Genomic DNA, 17,233 nt, shown 5'->3' with positions numbered 1-17,233 from the left:
CTTTTGTTCTTTAAATATTGAAATGCTGCTTAATATGATCTTACCTTTTACATGCTGTTTTTTATTTATATATATATATATATATATATATATATATATATATATACACACACACACACACACACACACACACACACTTTTTAGAAATTGTGACCTAATAGTATTTAATAAAAAAAAATATTTGAATCGTTGCCATTTCGCCCGTTTGCTTTGGCTTATTTACGTTATGATGTGTTTCTTGGTTAAACAGATGAATAGATTTGTGATGTTAGCACCTATTTGGATTTTATGCCTTTTTATATACTTATACACGAGAAATCCAACACTGAAATTTGGGCAAGTTCTTTCAGCTTTTTTCACCCTTTTAAAATTTTAGCATCTTTTGCAATCTCTTGCAAATCCAATATTTTATCTAGGATCAAATATAGATTTGGGGGGTTTTATATTCAAGAAAGATATTTTGAACTACATTTAGAAACCCCTTTAAATCTCTCGTAAACAATAATACAAACTTACAGTTAATGCAGTTTTCTGTTTTATTGCAAATGATTGTCTGCAGGATAAGGAAAATCAAGAGAACCTATATTCAAATGTTGAGTGCAAAATATACACTATAAACAAAGTTTTACAAAGCCCCGTTGTTCCGTTGACATTATAGTGGTTACATTATATGATGAGTCCAGGCAGAGTGTTTGAGCTCTTCAAAAAGGTATTCTGTTATTCGTAAAGCCTTTAAAATCAAGCACAATGATATTCATTATTATACATTCTTTGTGCCTTGTTTAAAAAATTGTGGAGGTAACTTTTAAGAAAAATGCTGAAAAGCTATACATTCTGCATACTAATTGCACCTCAAATAACAGCTTGAAACTAAAGATGAAAAAAAAAAAAAAAGTATATAGAAAACTAGGTAGATAAAAAGAAGACCAGAGATTTGTTTGAAACCCCAGGCATCCCTGGCTGAGCAAAAAGAACTGAAAGTTTTTAATGCACATATTATGTAAGAATGTAGTTAGTAAGACAAAATGTCTCAATGTAAATTATTACATGGCTTGTCTTGGTATCCAACATTTTAAAAGACAAGTACTTTGAAACAGTTTCTTAGGAAGATCTGTGAAGCAGCAGTAGTAATAGTGCTGACGTACATTTACACAAGTCCTCTGAGCCACACTGTTTAATAAATATGAATCTAGATAAACCGATACATTTACTCATTTTTAAGTCTCATAACATCAAAATCTCTTTGCAATCCGCTTTCTTTAATATTAAATCAGATATCTATTAAAACAAATTCCTGTTTCTCTAACACCCCTATTAGAAAGACTCGTACATGTGCAACAAAGGAATAATTGCAGTAGAAAATAATCAAAGTATAAAGTTTGCATGTGAGACTGCGACAGTTTGTGTTGCCTTCCATCAGCAGGCTTGGCCTGAAGGGTTTCAGTGAAGAGCTCCTGTTAGTCTGAGTCACTACTGGGTGGTGGACTGCACCCATGGATAGTCTCCCCTAGGGGCGCTAGCGTGCCATCCTTCCTCACTCCCATTGGCCTGATCAGTTCTTTCCTGTTGAGATAGTAGAACAGAACTCAGATATTTGCAGACCAAGCTGAGAGCAATCAAAATAAGTTTTAGTGTAGGTCACTGCTTCCTGTGACCAATGCTGGAGTACTTTGTGTACCACAAGTAATTTGCATGTTCATGATGTCACATGCAAAGAAGAGGATAGGGAGGAATTTAACCAGCAGGAGTAACCACCAACTGAAAAACTATTCTAGAGACTTCTGTTTCTTAATGTCTCAAATGTATAGATGTTCTTTGTGCATACTGCAAATAACGGAAAGTACACGTGAAAGAAGAGCAAACTGTGATTCCTGCAACTGACAGGTTGTTGGCTGTAGTACAGGATACTTGTATACTTGGAGACTCAACTAGTATGTTTAAAACAACAATGCAGATTCTGCAGTCTAAAGGTTCTTTCAGACAGAATTTGTATGTGTGAGACGCAGGAGTTTTGAGATGTGTTTTTAAAAATTGCAGATCTCTAACCTTGTGCGACTCCGCATCCACATGCGTGGATGTTGTATTTTAGCTTCGCTATACGCAACACATTGTTTAAATTAGTTTAAACTGACTGAAAACTCTTCACAAGACTCTAGACTGTCATTTAAGGGTAAAACTTAAGGCGATTTCCTTAAAGAGCTTCTATCGGTGCAGAGCCAACAAAAGTGCCTCTGGTAAGAAACCTCTTTACATTTTTTTCATTGATACCTGCTTGGGTGTAAAGAGTAGCATCTATAGTTTTTTTTTTTTTTTTTTTTTTTTTTTTTTTACATGCTGCTTCAATTTTTTGTATTAATTGTTAAATGTCCACATGCGTGGATTTGGGGACATTATCCCTTTAAAAGTTGAAATAACAGTTATTTTGAATTGCTTTCAACATTAACACATCTGTGGGTCATTTCGCTTCATTTTTATATACATTTTGTTATATTTTATTTTGCTACCACTCTACAATGCGATTCTATTTATTAACATTAGTAAATGCACTCCTATATTTACTGTGCATTTTCACATTGAGGATAAATGGGTTCATCCAAAAGCTGAAACATGTTGCTTTTAGAGGCTTTATATGGAGTGAGGATGAAAATAAGGTGCATTTCAAACTGTTATGAGACCAGAGCAGACAGACAGCACACTGGAGGTTATGTCATTCACTAAATAGGGAGAAAAGGAGCATCCTATAGCTCTCTATGCTGCTAAGTGCATTCGATCCAAACTTCCTATCAAAAGTTCAGTTTCAGGCTGTAGATGATGTTTGGACCATTCAACATGTTTGTTAGATATGGGAAAAAGGTAATTAGTACATACAGTAGATTCAGAATTTATAATGTATAATTTTATTTTAACATGGTTGGCAGTGATTGGATGATGCTGGACATTACTTTGAATAAGAATGAATTATGCTAATTTCTGATGTAATGTCTCAAAAACATGAATAACCAACATTCCTGGAAACATAATAAACAATTTGATGAAAAAAATCTGACTTTCTATAGTTTGGTATTATTTACAATTTCACAACTTAGTCCCGCTGTCCATATTTGTGGACATAAGTTTTAAGAAAATCTATTTGCTCTAGAAAAAAATATATTTTTGCTTGTTTATTAGGTGCTACTAGTAACAAATCAAAAAGGGAAATGGAAAATGCACACAGCAGTCATGCTCGGGTCTCAGGAGGATAATATTGGCACAGCGTCTTAAAAACATGGCACTCCTGTGCAAGACGCTGAAAAAACAGCGAGACACGCAAGTCAAAAACGGTTAAAAGCGCGTTCAATGTGAACAGCCCCTAAGTGGTGCTGTTTCAGAAATTAGATTGCAGAGTTTGGCTAAGTTTTATTAACTGTAATAAACTTTTGAGGTGGTTGATAGAGCAATCAAGACTGTACAAGCTTAAAATCGGTCTAAATCAATGCAAAGAGAATAATTTAAAATAAGGACAAACTCCATATTCCAGGGGCCTCAATTTACCCTGCAGATTTATTGCGCGCACGTCTTGTCAACTTCGTTTTTGCAGGCTACTAATTTGTCACCAAAATCCACCTGCTCTTTAAAAAGAAACCCTTTGTGCTGACCATTGTATCTACAATCAGTTCTGTCCTCTAAAGAGGCCTGTTGATGTGTAGAACATCTTTCTTTGCCTTTACATCTGGCCACATAAGAGCCCTTGGAATCACAACTCTAAAGACAGCCCTTCAAGCCTGCTCCCCAATCCCAGAACGCAGCTTCCCCCCCTAGCCCTGCAGTTTAATTACAGGATCAGTGCTCATTCTAATCTCTTCAAAGCCTCGGCAGCTCCTCCACACTAATCCAATTATATCTGCACTGTGTGTCACCAGCGTGCCCAGAGATGATTCATCAGAGTATTATCCAATCAAAGCATGGCCAAAGATGATTTATAAGAACATTATCCAATCAAAGCTGGTGGAAAGCTCATTTGCATTCATTTATGTCATTCGTACAGATAAACATGTAATTCCAGGTTATCCCCAAAAAAATTTTGTTACATCTTGACGAGAAAAATTGGGGTAAACAGTCTCTTGGGAGATGTGAGAGAATGCATAAAAACCACAGAATAAAAATCGAAAAGGGGACTTTTGGTTTGTAAATTTCAAACTTTCGTAACCCTGATTTGGAAGGCTGTACTGCATTGTTGGCTGCAGAAGAATTTCTTGATGTCATTATGACTGATAACAAAGTAAACAAAGACATTTCCTCCACATCCCTCAAAAACATGCACACAAACATTAAGTTCAACAACAACCCTTTATCTAATCAACCACAGCACCTGCACAGATAAGCAACAAATCTATAAATGTGTGTTTTTATGTAGGGGTTTTGTGTTTGTGTTTGTTTGTTTGTGTGTGTGTGTGTGTGTTTATGTGGATATTAGCGGAGTGGGAGAGTCAGTACTAATTGGACAGAAAGTCAAGCAGCAGACATGGGGAGGGACATTCCTCCATGGACATGTTGTGTCTCCCCAGCAGCCATAGTAGAAATCACCAGTGACAGTCCCTCTGTCCTCCTCCCTTTCCCCACAATACCTCCTTCATCCTGGTAAAAAGAATAGACAGAAGAGACAAGGAACGAGGATCCATTCTAAAGACAGGAATCTGCCTCTCTCGGGCACACGCTGCTCATTATGACTCAGACACCCTATAGATGGACAATGGTGAGTCCTCTTGTGTTTGCAAACTAATTTAACATCACCCATCAGTTAACAGACATACACAGACAGACACACACACAGCCCTAATTGAGCCTGTGTCTCGACCACTTCATGTCCGAGGACAATGTCTGGCACCTCCAGCGAATTATGAAAGAGAAACACGTATGTTTTACAAAAGAGCCCAAGCCCACAATCCCACTGTGTGCCAATTAGCTGGTAATTAATGCAGTGGTGCTGTGGCGGTCGGTCGGTGTGTATTGTTGACTCCTGTTGAATGCGGAAGGCCAGGTGTAAATGAGGCACAAGACAACGCTGGAAAATTCTTGCCTTAATGAAGCGGTTGGTAAGGAGCGTGATTAGAGTAACGCCGCTACACCTCTCACCAGTGTCTCGCTCGTTAACGCTGGCGGTTGTTTAGGGAAAAGGTCAACATGAATGCGGCCCTGCACATGTCAAGCCTCCAAGGACAATGACAATAAAACAAACGCAATGCCTGCGGTGGATACTATCATCTGTGAGGGCATTGTGAGCAGGTTCATACAAGATGATGAAAAACAGAAAAAGCTATTGACCGTGATATTTGTAAGAAATTAGTGAGAGATACAATGAGGATGTAGAAAAACACTTTAGAAATGCAACTGCAAAAACACAAAAAGAAAAATTCTACTATGACTGTATACGAAGCAAAAAGAAGGTAATTCCATATTCGTGACACAGTATGGTATTAAGAGGGCAACGCAACTGCCCCACCAAAAACAGTGAAAACAAAAAAATAGCTTCTGAGATTTTACATTTCTTTACGTTTCCTATTTACATTTTATGTTAAATGTTAATTAATTATGATGTATGTGAAACTAAGCTCAATATCCTATTCTGTCTGTACACCAACTCTAACTCCAGAAATACATCCTGCTCGTGGTGCATGTAAAAGTCCTAACTTTAGCTAATACAGGATTTCAACCTGTGATGATGATACCAAAGCAGTGCTGTTCATACAGTTGTGCTGAGACACATCCTGGATCTATTTTATAAGTAACAGTAACCACAGGTTCCAAATTTTCCAAATACAACTAGATTGTGTTTGAATTAATCTTAATTTTTGGTACTCAATGTGAAAAGATGCAGTTGTGGAACAACAATTTAGCCAAAAAATTTCCAAAAGATATTTTAATGTTTTCTAAATACTTTTAATAATAAATTATCATTTTTCCAAATGTTCCCAGCATTTAAATTGAACACATATTAATTGCTCAATTAATAAAACAGGAAATAAACACCCACCTTGACAATTCATCGATCATATTGACAAGTCTCTGGGCTTCATATTCCTTCTGCTCCTCTGTCATCTCCTCCATGGGGTTGGGCATTGGGTGCTCAAAGTGACCTGTGATGGGGTTAATGCTGCAAAACACAAAAGCAAAAACATTAAGACTACTTTTCACTGTAATGTATAAATACAGAAAGAAAGAAAAGATAAATAATACAATATATGTAATAAAATCTATGAACTATATTAATATTAAGAAAATAATAACAGCAATTTTGCACTTACAATGGTTTGGCTGTCTTGTACTCCTCGGTGTCAGAGTCTTCATCAGAAGAGTACTGTGTCTCACCTCTGCCTCCGGCCAGTAAACCTCGCGCCATCAACAGCCCCGCGGCATTACCATAGCCAGTGTATTTCAACAGATTGTCAACTGCACCACATGAAAAACGGGGCAAAATTATGTGCATGAAAATTAGACATTAAAAGAACAAAGTAGCTCATTCAAGATGAATTCCTGCAATGCTATCCCTTTACATTGTAGCTACTTACTGACAGGGTTGGGGAGTAACGGAATACATGTAACGGGATTACAATACAAAATATAAGTTAACTGTATTCTACTACAGTTACATTTTAAATCATTGGTAATTAGAATACAGTTACATTTAAAAAGTATTTTGATTACTGAAGAGATTACTTTGCATTTTATTGTTATTTGTTTCATTTAATATTTAGTCCTTTCAGATGGAAAACATTTATACATATAAATGATGTGATCCAAAGTGCATTTGAACAGCAGTGAAACACTTTCTTATGAAGTGTTACATTCATATGAGCAGACAGAGAAGTAAGTTTGGAGCACAAGAAATAGAAATAAACCTTGTGTAAATTGCCAGATTTCTAAAATGCTATTTCTAGCCATTTTACATGCACGTTACCAGGGACGATCATATTTTTTTATTCTCTTGTTTTAGAAACAACACTGCATAAGATATTTAGGTTTTTCAGATAATGTATTTTTAACATGTGTATTTTGTCTTACTGTACTGGCAGAGTTTTTATAGTCAAAACAAGTGAAAAAATCTACCAGTGCTGAAGAAGTAATCCAAAGTATTTAGAATATGTTACTGACCTTGAGTAATCTAATGGAATACTTTACAAATGACATTTTACAGCATGTATTCTGTAATCTGCAGTGGAATACATTCAAAAGTAACCCTCCCAACCCTGCTTACTGAACACTACACAGTATACACTGAATGCTGCCTTGTTTTGTTTTATAGTAGTTTTAACAGTAGTAGTCTTAATGGTTGTCACATGACTTCCTAATTACACTACATTTACTACGTTGCATCTTGTTATCATATTGGAAATAAAAATGGGAATTGTGCATTCATAATTCAGTTTTTTGTAAAAATGTCTTACATTTTGTCAGTCTGATGAAAAAAATGAGTAAACTCTGGCCTCTTTAACTTGTTTGCATTTTGGGGCTTCCGCCTGCAATTTTTCACACTCAAATTAAAAGCTCACCACATACTGTGGAATAATTGCCAAAAATTGGTCTAATTTTTTCCGAATATTCTAACGCATTTTAGCCCTGACAGATGTGCTCGTCCATAGACATTCAGTCTAATTTTCAGTTCATGCACCAACCCCATTGTTTCATTGAATATCTCGGCCTCTGAGTGGACTAGAAGCTCAATCTAGGTGTCAGTAGAAAGATGAGAACAGACAAAAAGGTCAAATTCTAAGCTTTCAAACGATACCACATATGCCTGACTTATGTCTCCTGGGACTTATTTAAGTGTAAGCTTTTTTCACGACATAGCACCCCCTTTTGGACCTGCCGGCGGGTCCACAGAGTTGAAGAGGTTGCATTGGGGAATACAGCAGGGATGCAAACTCATGAGAGGTAAAAAAGGTGAGAAAGTCATGGCAGGTGTTCCAAATGTATATTTTCAGTTGATTCGTTTGTTGTATTTAAAGCTTTTTATTGTATTTAAAGCTTTTTTTTAAGTGTTTAGGCTTATAGTAACACTTTCATGTCATTTTAATAAGGAAAATGTAGAACATTTTACCAAACAATTTGGGCAAAGTAGCTTCAGAAAAGAAGACTAAAGGTGAGTAGTTTGCATCTCTGATACAGTATTCTGTGCAGTGTCCTCAGTTGCATACTGGTGATTTTGGCAAATGTAGTGGGTCAACCGGGTACTCCAAGCATATAAAAAATGTGAAGACTGTGCACAGTATACATACTATTTTACTGTAGAAATAATAAGAGTAGTATGTTAGTATGCCATTCAAACAGTGACAGTTTCACAAGCATAAACACATTTAAAAAGAGAAGAACACTCACCGCTCTCTTTGCAGAGGACAAAAAGAAATTCTGCAGCCCCCTGTTTCACTCCCAAGTCTATATGAGTCATGAGACGCACCAGTTTGTTCCGAACCGTACAGCCAACTTCTGGCCTCTCATTCACATCCTTCAGGGGAGGCAATACCTGCGTATCAGCAAACAAAGAATACACATTCAATCAGCAATTAAAGATGCACTTTAAATGAATAACTAAAATACTTACAAAAAAGCAAAATCACTGGATTAGATTTTACAGGGTTCCCATACCTTTGATGGATTAATTTCCATGATTTTTTTTCCCGTGACCTTTCCAGTTGCTTATAATTACTGGATAAGGATTTTTAAAAATGAGTTTATAGTGACTGCACTCAAAAGGAGCAATATCTAGCCAATTAAATATTTTAGCAGAGTATAACTACAAAAATGCATATATTTCCATTACTTTTTAAGATTTTATTCATTTGCATGAGTATTCCAGACATGGAAAATTACACTTTTCAAAATCCCTGATATTTCATGGTTTTCTATGACTGTGGGAACCCTGATCTTAGTTTAGAGAGCAGTGAATTACACCGAGCATGAACTCAACCCTGCACCTGGGCCTTGAGGTATCTGCGGATTTCCCGGTGGTATCTAGAGCTCTCCGTCATCAGGCTCAGCACTGGCATCAACCCTTCTTTGTAGTTGGAACCCTGTGTGAATACATGCACTTGAAGCTTGAGTGGATGCAACAGGGGAAATGTTGAGGTAGTTTGTATGCGTTCATCTGAACTGTAATACCTTGTCTATTCTCCTCTCCATAAAATCCAGCAGCAACTGCACCACGTCCATGTTTTTCCCACCATACTTTTCCAGCCCACCTTGGACAGGGACATCTATCAGAACATCCAGGCACTGTGCTGGGAGGTTACTCAGGAGGTTTATGGCATTACTGGAAGAGATGAGAAATGATAAAGCTTTAGCACGAAAATAATGAGAACATGCAACATATAGCGGAACCTTCCTTTCCAATTAAATTGCAAAGCAAAATGCAAACAAATGAGTCACCGTTCATGATACATCCTTTATCATACAGATAAAATCTTCATTTATTAAAATAGAAAAATTACATTAGGGCCGATTAGAACCCAGACCTCCTTGTACTAGAGGTGAAAACTTTACCAGGGGACCAATAAGTCAAAAAATGTCCCCACTACTTTTTAAAACAAAGTGACGCCCATGATTTTCCATTCACTTTGTAGCAGAAGTTGTGCCATTTCTGGGTTGCACCCACATACTGAAAAAACAAACATCGCCTCTGCTTACAACTTTTGGAATACATAACTTTTGTGTTTATATCTTTTTACTGAGTAATCAGACTATGAAACAGATATTTCTACAAAAGGAATATGTAACTTTTGTGTAAACCTGGCCATTAATTTCAGAATATAAAGTTAGTTTTCCCATATATTTAATCCTATTTTATGTCTGGCTATAAAGTCAAACTGCCTCACAAACATGGAGGCACCTTATGCAAATGGCTTGTAAATATTTGCATGCCACTTTCATTTGTTCATTTTACAGTCTTCTCTGACGCAAAGAGCATTAGTTGTACACTCATGTCACATTCTAGGAATGTGATGTCGACAGACAAACATGAGCAGGCTCTGAATCTGAAAACACAGAGGGGGAAAACCTTCAGTATGTGGGCACCATTTGAATAACAAAGACACATGTCCTGACCAAGACCGCTTCAGCACATTCAGTGTGCTTTGTTAAAGGGGGGAGCGTAGAGTTAGTCATTTCGGAGTGCTGTAGAATGCATTGAGAGAGGGTGGCATTCCAGAAGTGTGAAAGGGCCGGTGACTGCGCTACTGTGGTCACAATGGGTCAAGCCCAAATAAACGGAGGGAGTTTCAGAATGCGTTGAGCTGTCTCAACAGGGCAAAGGGGCGTGCCATTAATCACTTGCAGAAGACATCTCATCATTGTCATTCACCGCACTTGCATTTCTTTTGCTTTCTGGCTCTTTCATTGAGTCTAAATATGCTTGAGGAGCTGCACTATATTTACCACATTTTAAAGCATACACTTTATAATCTTAAAGCATATGCAAGTTGGTTTTGAACCAATTACAACTGACATAGGTATGTAAATATAAAAAATACAGAGTAAACAATACATATATAATTTATAATAACTAACTTTAGTAAAATCTCTGTGGTGCCTTTAAAATTTAACTGTTTGTTTGTGCATCCTGACTATCAACATTAGCTTAAAGGAATAGTTCACACAAAAATGTAAATTCTCTCATCATTTACTCACCCTCATGCCATCCCAAATGTGTATGACTTTCCCTCTTCTGCAGAACACAAATGAAGATTTTTAGAAGAATATTTCAGCTTTGCAGATCTATACAGTGCTAGTGAATGGTGACCAGACCTTTTTAAGCTTCAAAAATCACATAAAGGCAGCATAAAAGTAATCCATAAGACTCCACTGGTTAAAGGTACTGTAAGCGTTTTTAGCCGTTCTAGAATTTCGAAAAGCTGAGCCGTTGGATTATCCACGCCCTCTTTTTCCAAAACTCTGCACTCCAAAGATGCCAAATTAGCTTTTTTGACATTAGAAGAAACAGTTGTCAAAAGGCATTATGCCTTAATATTTCTCTGCAACTACAATACTATGAGAACATGCAAAATGACTGACAGGCAGAAAGCGCCATTGTCCGCGGCCCACAGACACTTTTTTGTTTGCTGTTTACACAGTCTAGAGCTGTCACAGTGAGACACACATGGTGAGATATCTCAGGACACTTATTTCATTAATATCTTTCAGGGAGTAGTAAAACATTTTGCATACCTTTCCATGAAAAAAACAATCGCTTACAGCACCTTTAAATCCATATCTTCAAAAGTGATATAATAGGTGTGGGTGAGAGATCAATATTTAAGTCCTTTTTTGACTATAAATCTCCTCTATCACTTTGTCATTCTGAAAGGGAAAGTGGAGATTTACAGTAAAAAATGAATTTAAATATTAATCTGTTTCTCATGCAAAGTGATTGCATTGCTTCAGAAGACATATATTAAACCACTGGAGTCGTATGGATTACTTCTATGCTGCCTTTATGTGATTTTTGGAGGCTCAAAGGTCTGGTCACCATTCGCTTGCATTGTATGGACCTACAGAGCTGAGATATTCTTCTAAAGATCTTCATTTGTGTTCTGCAGAAGAAAGTAAGTCATACACATCCGGGATGGCATGAAAGTGAGTAAATGATGAGAGAATTTTCATTTTTGGGTGAACTATCCCTTTAACCAGTGGCATGAGCTGGAGGCAGGACTATCTTTTTGTCCGACCAATGAAAATGGAAGATGGGGGAGTGTTTGGGGAAAACGGTTTGATTTTTCGCAGTCTGTTTGGTGAAGCTTGTGGTGCAGAAAAAACGCACGTTAGCTTTAAACATTATATAATATTTACTAAATAAATTGCAACAAACGTCTTCCAAAGTAGACTCAGCTGCCTCTATGCCTTATAGTGTGTCAGTACCTGTGAGCTTCCTCTGTTTTATCTTCAGTCTGTGTCTTCAGCATCAGGAGATGTCGCATGATGCCTGCAATGAGTCGAAGCTGGTGGTCATTGTCCTTTCAAAATAAAGGAAAAATCGGATGGCTCTTAAAGACTTAACTTAATCACAACATTAGCAGTAGAGAAAGTAGAGTACAAACAAGCTGAACTCTTAGAACCAATATAGATATTTAAGGGCAGAGAGAACTACTAGCTTGAGACAAGAAAGTGCATCTGATGTCAAGGTGATCCTGACCACACAAGGAAAGGCCAGGCAACCGAGACCACTTAAGCTTGCTTTAATGACCATTACGATGGCAGATAATGCTGGAATGCACAACAACAACAACATTGTTTCATCTAGCCTACTTGATGCCCACTCAGTGAAAGTGAGGAGCAGAAGCTTTTAGCTTTTTTAGCTGTATAGATTTATACAGGGGTGCTTGCCTGTACAAAAGTGCCACCACAATGCTAGGGTTTTGTGGGTGGTTGCTAGCACGTTGCTATAAGGTTGCTTGGGTGTTCTTGACTTTACTTTCCGAGAGAAAATGAGGAAGCGCTTGTAAAAAAAATAAAAAAGCATCTTCTGTGGTGTAGAACTGACCCTCCGCTATGCCCCGCTCCCTACTGCTGATGCTGTCAAGTTTTTCTACCGGCATCTGTTCTGATGCAAACACAGAGAGAGAATCAATCCCACTGAGTAAATTACCCTATGAAATATTCAAAATACCTTTGTTAACCATGCATTTGTCTCTGTTACAGTTTATGGTTGCCAGGCTAAATTCAAAACAAATGGTGGAGGGGTTTGTTTCAGAATCAACGCAAGCACTTTAAAGAAAAGTTCATCCAAAAATGAAAATTCTCTCATCATTTACTCACCCTCATGTCATCCCAGATGTGTATGACTTACTTTCTTCTGCTGAACACAAATTTAGATTTTTCAGCTCTGTCGGTCCATTCAATGCAAGTGAATGGAAAATGTTGAAGCTCCAAAAAGCACATAAATGCAACATAAAAGTAATCCATATGACTCCAGTGGTAAATCCACATCTTCTGAAGTTGTTTTAGGTGAGAACAGACCAAAATATAACTCCTTTTTCACTATAAATCTCAACATCTGCAGTCTCCTAGGTGATTGATTTCAAGCTTGAATACACTTCCTAGCACCATCTAGTGCTCTCCGCATCCGTCAAGCACTAGGAAATGTAATCAAGCTTGAAATCATGATCATGCCAAGAGACTGCAATGGCAAGATGAACAGTGAAAAAGGAGTTACATTTTGGTATTTTCTCACCGTAAACCGATTGGATCACTTCAGAAGACATGGATTAAACCACTGGAGTCTTATAGATTACGTTTGTACTGCTTTTATGTGCTTTTTGAAGCTTCAGAGTTTTGGTCACCATTCACTTGCATTGTATGGACCTACAGAGCTGAAATATTCTTCTAAAAATCTCCGTTTGTGTTCAGCAGAAGAGAGAAAGTCATACACATCTGGGATGGCATTAGGGTGAGTAAATGATGAGAGAATTTTCATTTTTGGGTGAACGATCCCTTTAATATGTTTAACTAAAAAGAGAGAAGCCTCTTTTTTTTTTTTTTGCTTGGATAAAAAAATTATGCACAGTAGATAATATAGACAACTAATTATTAAAAGTAATATTTAATTTATTGATAAAGTTTTTTCATTGCAATGGTCATGGTAGGTCTACCATTATTTTGAACATTGTTTTAAATAAAAAAGGAGCTTATATTATTTTAAATATTCATAGAAATGTGTATATCATGATATATATCGTTATCTACCAAAAATGTAAAAAATGTTGCAATATAAATTTTTGTTTTCACCCACCTCTTATCCATAGCACATATGTGCGGGATAAGTTAATAGTACAATAACAGTGATGCTTGCCTTAGCAAATAAAATTAAAATTAACCCTGCATTACAGTCTTCAAAAATGTACAGTACACTTCAGAGTCTTTAAACACAATACAACAAAGGTCCATAGACTGACAAAATCCAGAACATGTGCATGTCAACAAACTATGGTGACAATGATGCAGAGACAAGGCCAGGATTTATACCAAAGTCAATTAAAAGGGGCTAAAAGAGCAGGCGATTAGATTTTATAAAGCTCAATGTTCTGATAAAACTATTAATGCCAATGAACATATAACCGAATCAAAGAGAAAGAGGCCTGTCCTCTCTACACAGCCCTGAAAACCACTCTGCTGGGGGCAAGAGCACTAGCTCCACTTATTTACCAGCAGAATAACAGGCAACTGGAGACCTCCAATATCCCCCATTTGGTTTTTTGCTTGATACACAGCCTATACAATTCTATCTTTGAAGTATTAAAGGTGAACTAAATATTAATAATGAAGCTTTTATTTGGTGAATTACTGTACCTATGCTAAGTATGTAATAAGTGAACTGTCAGAATTTTTATGTTAGGTTAAAAATGGCATCATAAAATAAACACACAATGTTGTTTTGCAGTTCTACGAACACTGTTGGTAACTCTCACCTTTTCACTGGAATCAGACATAGTGATGTTGAATAGAGCTTTAAGGGCTTCAATGGCATGCTCATTGTTTTCTAGAGATATGGGCGGGACTTGTGGGTCAGGAGGCATGGCTTCATACGGCCCTACCCAGCACACATCCAAGATGCGTTCCAGCACATCAGTGAGCAACCTTAATGCACCCGCCTCTTTCCGCAGTGTGCCACGTACATCTGTCCGCAGGGCGGAGAGCAGAAAGAGCAGCCGGAGGGAGAACAAGCCCACCTCATGATGGGCAGAGCTGACGGAATGTAAGCGGGTGCAGAGGCCCTCTGCCAGTTGCACGTCTGCGCACACCTGCTGTGCTGCCACACTGTTGAACACAACATTACACAGGCACTTGAGGGCCTCCACTATAACTCTCTCCTCTTCGGCAGACTGCACCTCCTGCAATGGCTCTCCATCACTCCCTGTTGCACGGATCTGGGCCAGCCCTGCCAGGGTGAGGATGCCCTCTCTGGTCCCTACGGGTCCCAGGACACGCTTGTCTCTGGACAGGATGCGCAGGGTCTCCAGGCAGGTGCTTTGGCAAAGTGGCCGAACAGGCCGCCTGAGCACTGTGAGCAAGCCCTGACACAACTTCTGCGAAAGAAAACACAAAGCGTTGTGGTTAAAAATATGATTAAATGTGCCAAAAAACAAGGAACACACCAAAGCACAAATATGTCTAATATGTAATCAGTGTTGGGTAGTAACTGACTAGTAAAGAATTGCCAAAACATGAAATCAATTGTTTGATTTTATGTTTACTAATGTTTAATGAAAGTAAGAAAAAGAGTGTACTGTAAATTGTTACTTAATACAATTACATTTTTATTTTCATTAAAACAAGCAATAAATAGACTCAAAATAATCAGATTAGATTACTTTAAAGGTGTTATCCAAAAGATTATGTTACTGATAAAATTTTTGGTGTAATTTGTAATCCGTACCAGATTGCATTTCAGAAGCAATCTACCCAACGCTGTATGTAATAATTGAGTTCTGATACTCACAATTCTCCCATCCTCTTCTTTATGGTCAAAGGCAAATGTGCGGCCGTTCTGCAATGAAAAATAAAACATTATAGTTTTTCAGACAATGTCAATCTAAGAAAAAAGAAATCCCACCCTTTGACAAACCGGAGTAAAACTGTGTAGTATATGCACTGTTATACATTTAATTTCATTACCTCATAGTTTTTACACTCAATTAATTTAAACAGATTCACAAAGTCCTCTTGAAATTCAAATTTAACTTGACTAAAGGCTTTTCCTCAATAATAATAATAATAATAATAATAATATATATATATATATAAAATTAAATTAAGAATTAAGTAAAACACAGCTAAAACGCATTTTCACAAAAAAACAGGCAAGACTAATATTTCTAGTAATGTGGCTGCTGTTATCTGTCTGACATTGTGACCCCTTCTGACAGCTGTGACAAGCTTAGCTACTTCAGCTAACACCTTTTATAACCATTAACATTCCAAGTAGCAGTTTATTTCCACTCCATTTAGCTGCATTAACTTTTTTTCTGTCTCAGTTCACATACTATTCATTCATGAAGGGAAACAAATCATATTTCTTTAAAACAGTCAAGTCGGATGTGCAGTTGGAATATAGCTAACAGCTGGAGAATGCTAGTTTACTGCCACAGATTATAGAGGAATGCCTCATACCGCTGACCACTTAATCTAAGTAAATCACACGTTTAAAGAGCTCAGAAACAAAGCACATTTTCTCGGATACCTTTACTCTTTTTTTAGACACAAAACCAGGTTATGTTTAGGTTACCAGTCGGCTAACTCGCTACTGCTAGCGCACACTAAACAGCTTCATTGATTCTAATGGGAGCCGCTCACTACAACACTACAGCATTGAAAACAACATCAGATAGCCAGTCAGCTAACAGCAGGAAATGCTCTTTACCTCATTGTTATACTTCTGCAAAAGCTTTTCAACTCCCTCATCATCTCCACAGTCGATCTCTGATAAAATATCACTCAAACTCATCTCTAATGTTGCTTTTGCCGTTCGCTATGAAAACCTGTCAACCCTTCTCACATCGACAGTCAGTATGAGAGTTACACCTCTTCTGTTTCTTTCTCTCATCTGTTTAACTTTCACCCGTTCAGCTTCAGTTCAGTGCAAATATAAGGATTTCCTCAAGGATGCCTGAATGCCCTGGGGCTTAAAATAATAATTATTATGCACTAAAACTTTTATAGTGGCAGAGGCAGCAGGCAAGATTTGTCTTATAATACAGTATATGCACCAGAGGCCAAAGGGGACTCCTAATTCAATGCAATTTACTGTTTCAAACAAACTAATACAGTAAGAAGAAATTAAGAATAACACATGATGTTAATTGCTCATGATAATGAAGTTTACCTTTAAGTTTCTTAGGAACCTCCACCAACATTTTCAATAATGCAGTATAGGACATATTTGTGCATATCATTTGAAGAGCTCAGAGCTTAGATTTAACTAAGGATTGACTCCATATTTCCCAGGAAAATATCAAGATCCTCTGAACTTGAATCTGAGTACAAGATTATTTTGCATTATGCTTTACCAGAACACTGAATCAAAGTTTCCATTTTTTACAGAATCATATTTATGTTATTTATTATAGGATTATATTATACATATAATCATATTAAATGCATATTTTGGTTTAATGTCTTCTTTAAAGGAATACTCCGGGTTCAGTACAAGTTAAGCCTAATCAACAGCATTTGTGGAATAATGTTGGTCACCACAAAACATTATTTCGACTTA

At 37.1% G+C, this 17,233-nt stretch overlaps 1 protein-coding gene across 1 annotated transcript; it reads right to left on the bottom strand.

Moving 5' to 3' along the window:
• Positions 1-528: 528 nt before the first annotated feature.
• On the bottom strand, positions 529-16,607 carry LOC127456228 (synembryn-B-like). The gene is made up of 10 exons (XM_051724617.1): positions 16,382-16,607; positions 15,461-15,508; positions 14,430-15,047; positions 11,884-11,978; positions 9,133-9,283; positions 8,949-9,044; positions 8,353-8,497; positions 6,282-6,426; positions 6,011-6,130; positions 529-1,563 (listed from the first exon to the last, which is right to left on the bottom strand). Exons 1-10 carry the CDS (start codon positions 16,463-16,465, stop codon positions 1,458-1,460), a joined length of 1,608 nt encoding a protein of 535 aa, XP_051580577.1. The 5' UTR covers positions 16,466-16,607; the 3' UTR covers positions 529-1,457.
• Positions 16,608-17,233: the final 626 nt, after the last annotated feature.

The sequence above is a fragment of the Myxocyprinus asiaticus genome, chromosome 18 (assembly GCF_019703515.2).
Source record: "Myxocyprinus asiaticus isolate MX2 ecotype Aquarium Trade chromosome 18, UBuf_Myxa_2, whole genome shotgun sequence".
Taxonomy (NCBI): Eukaryota; Metazoa; Chordata; class Actinopteri; order Cypriniformes; family Catostomidae; genus Myxocyprinus; species Myxocyprinus asiaticus.
The sequence above is the reverse complement of the archived record's forward strand: the minus strand, read 5'-3'. Positions and strand labels throughout refer to the sequence as shown.

What these genes read in the sequence shown, in the direction of transcription:
- LOC127456228 (XM_051724617.1), bottom strand. Translation starts at nt 16,465, where the DNA reads ATGAGTTTGAGTGATATTTTATCAGAGATCGACTGTGGAGATGATGAG. An exon ending in TGTCTGATTCCAGTGAAAAG is followed by an intron (nt 11,979 to 14,429) that starts GTGAGAGTTACC and finishes TTATTTTGAAAG; the next exon opens with GACAATGACCACCAGCTTCG. An exon ending in TGGAGAGGAGAATAGACAAG is followed by an intron (nt 9,045 to 9,132) that starts GTATTACAGTTC and finishes GTATTCACACAG; the next exon opens with GGTTCCAACTACAAAGAAGG.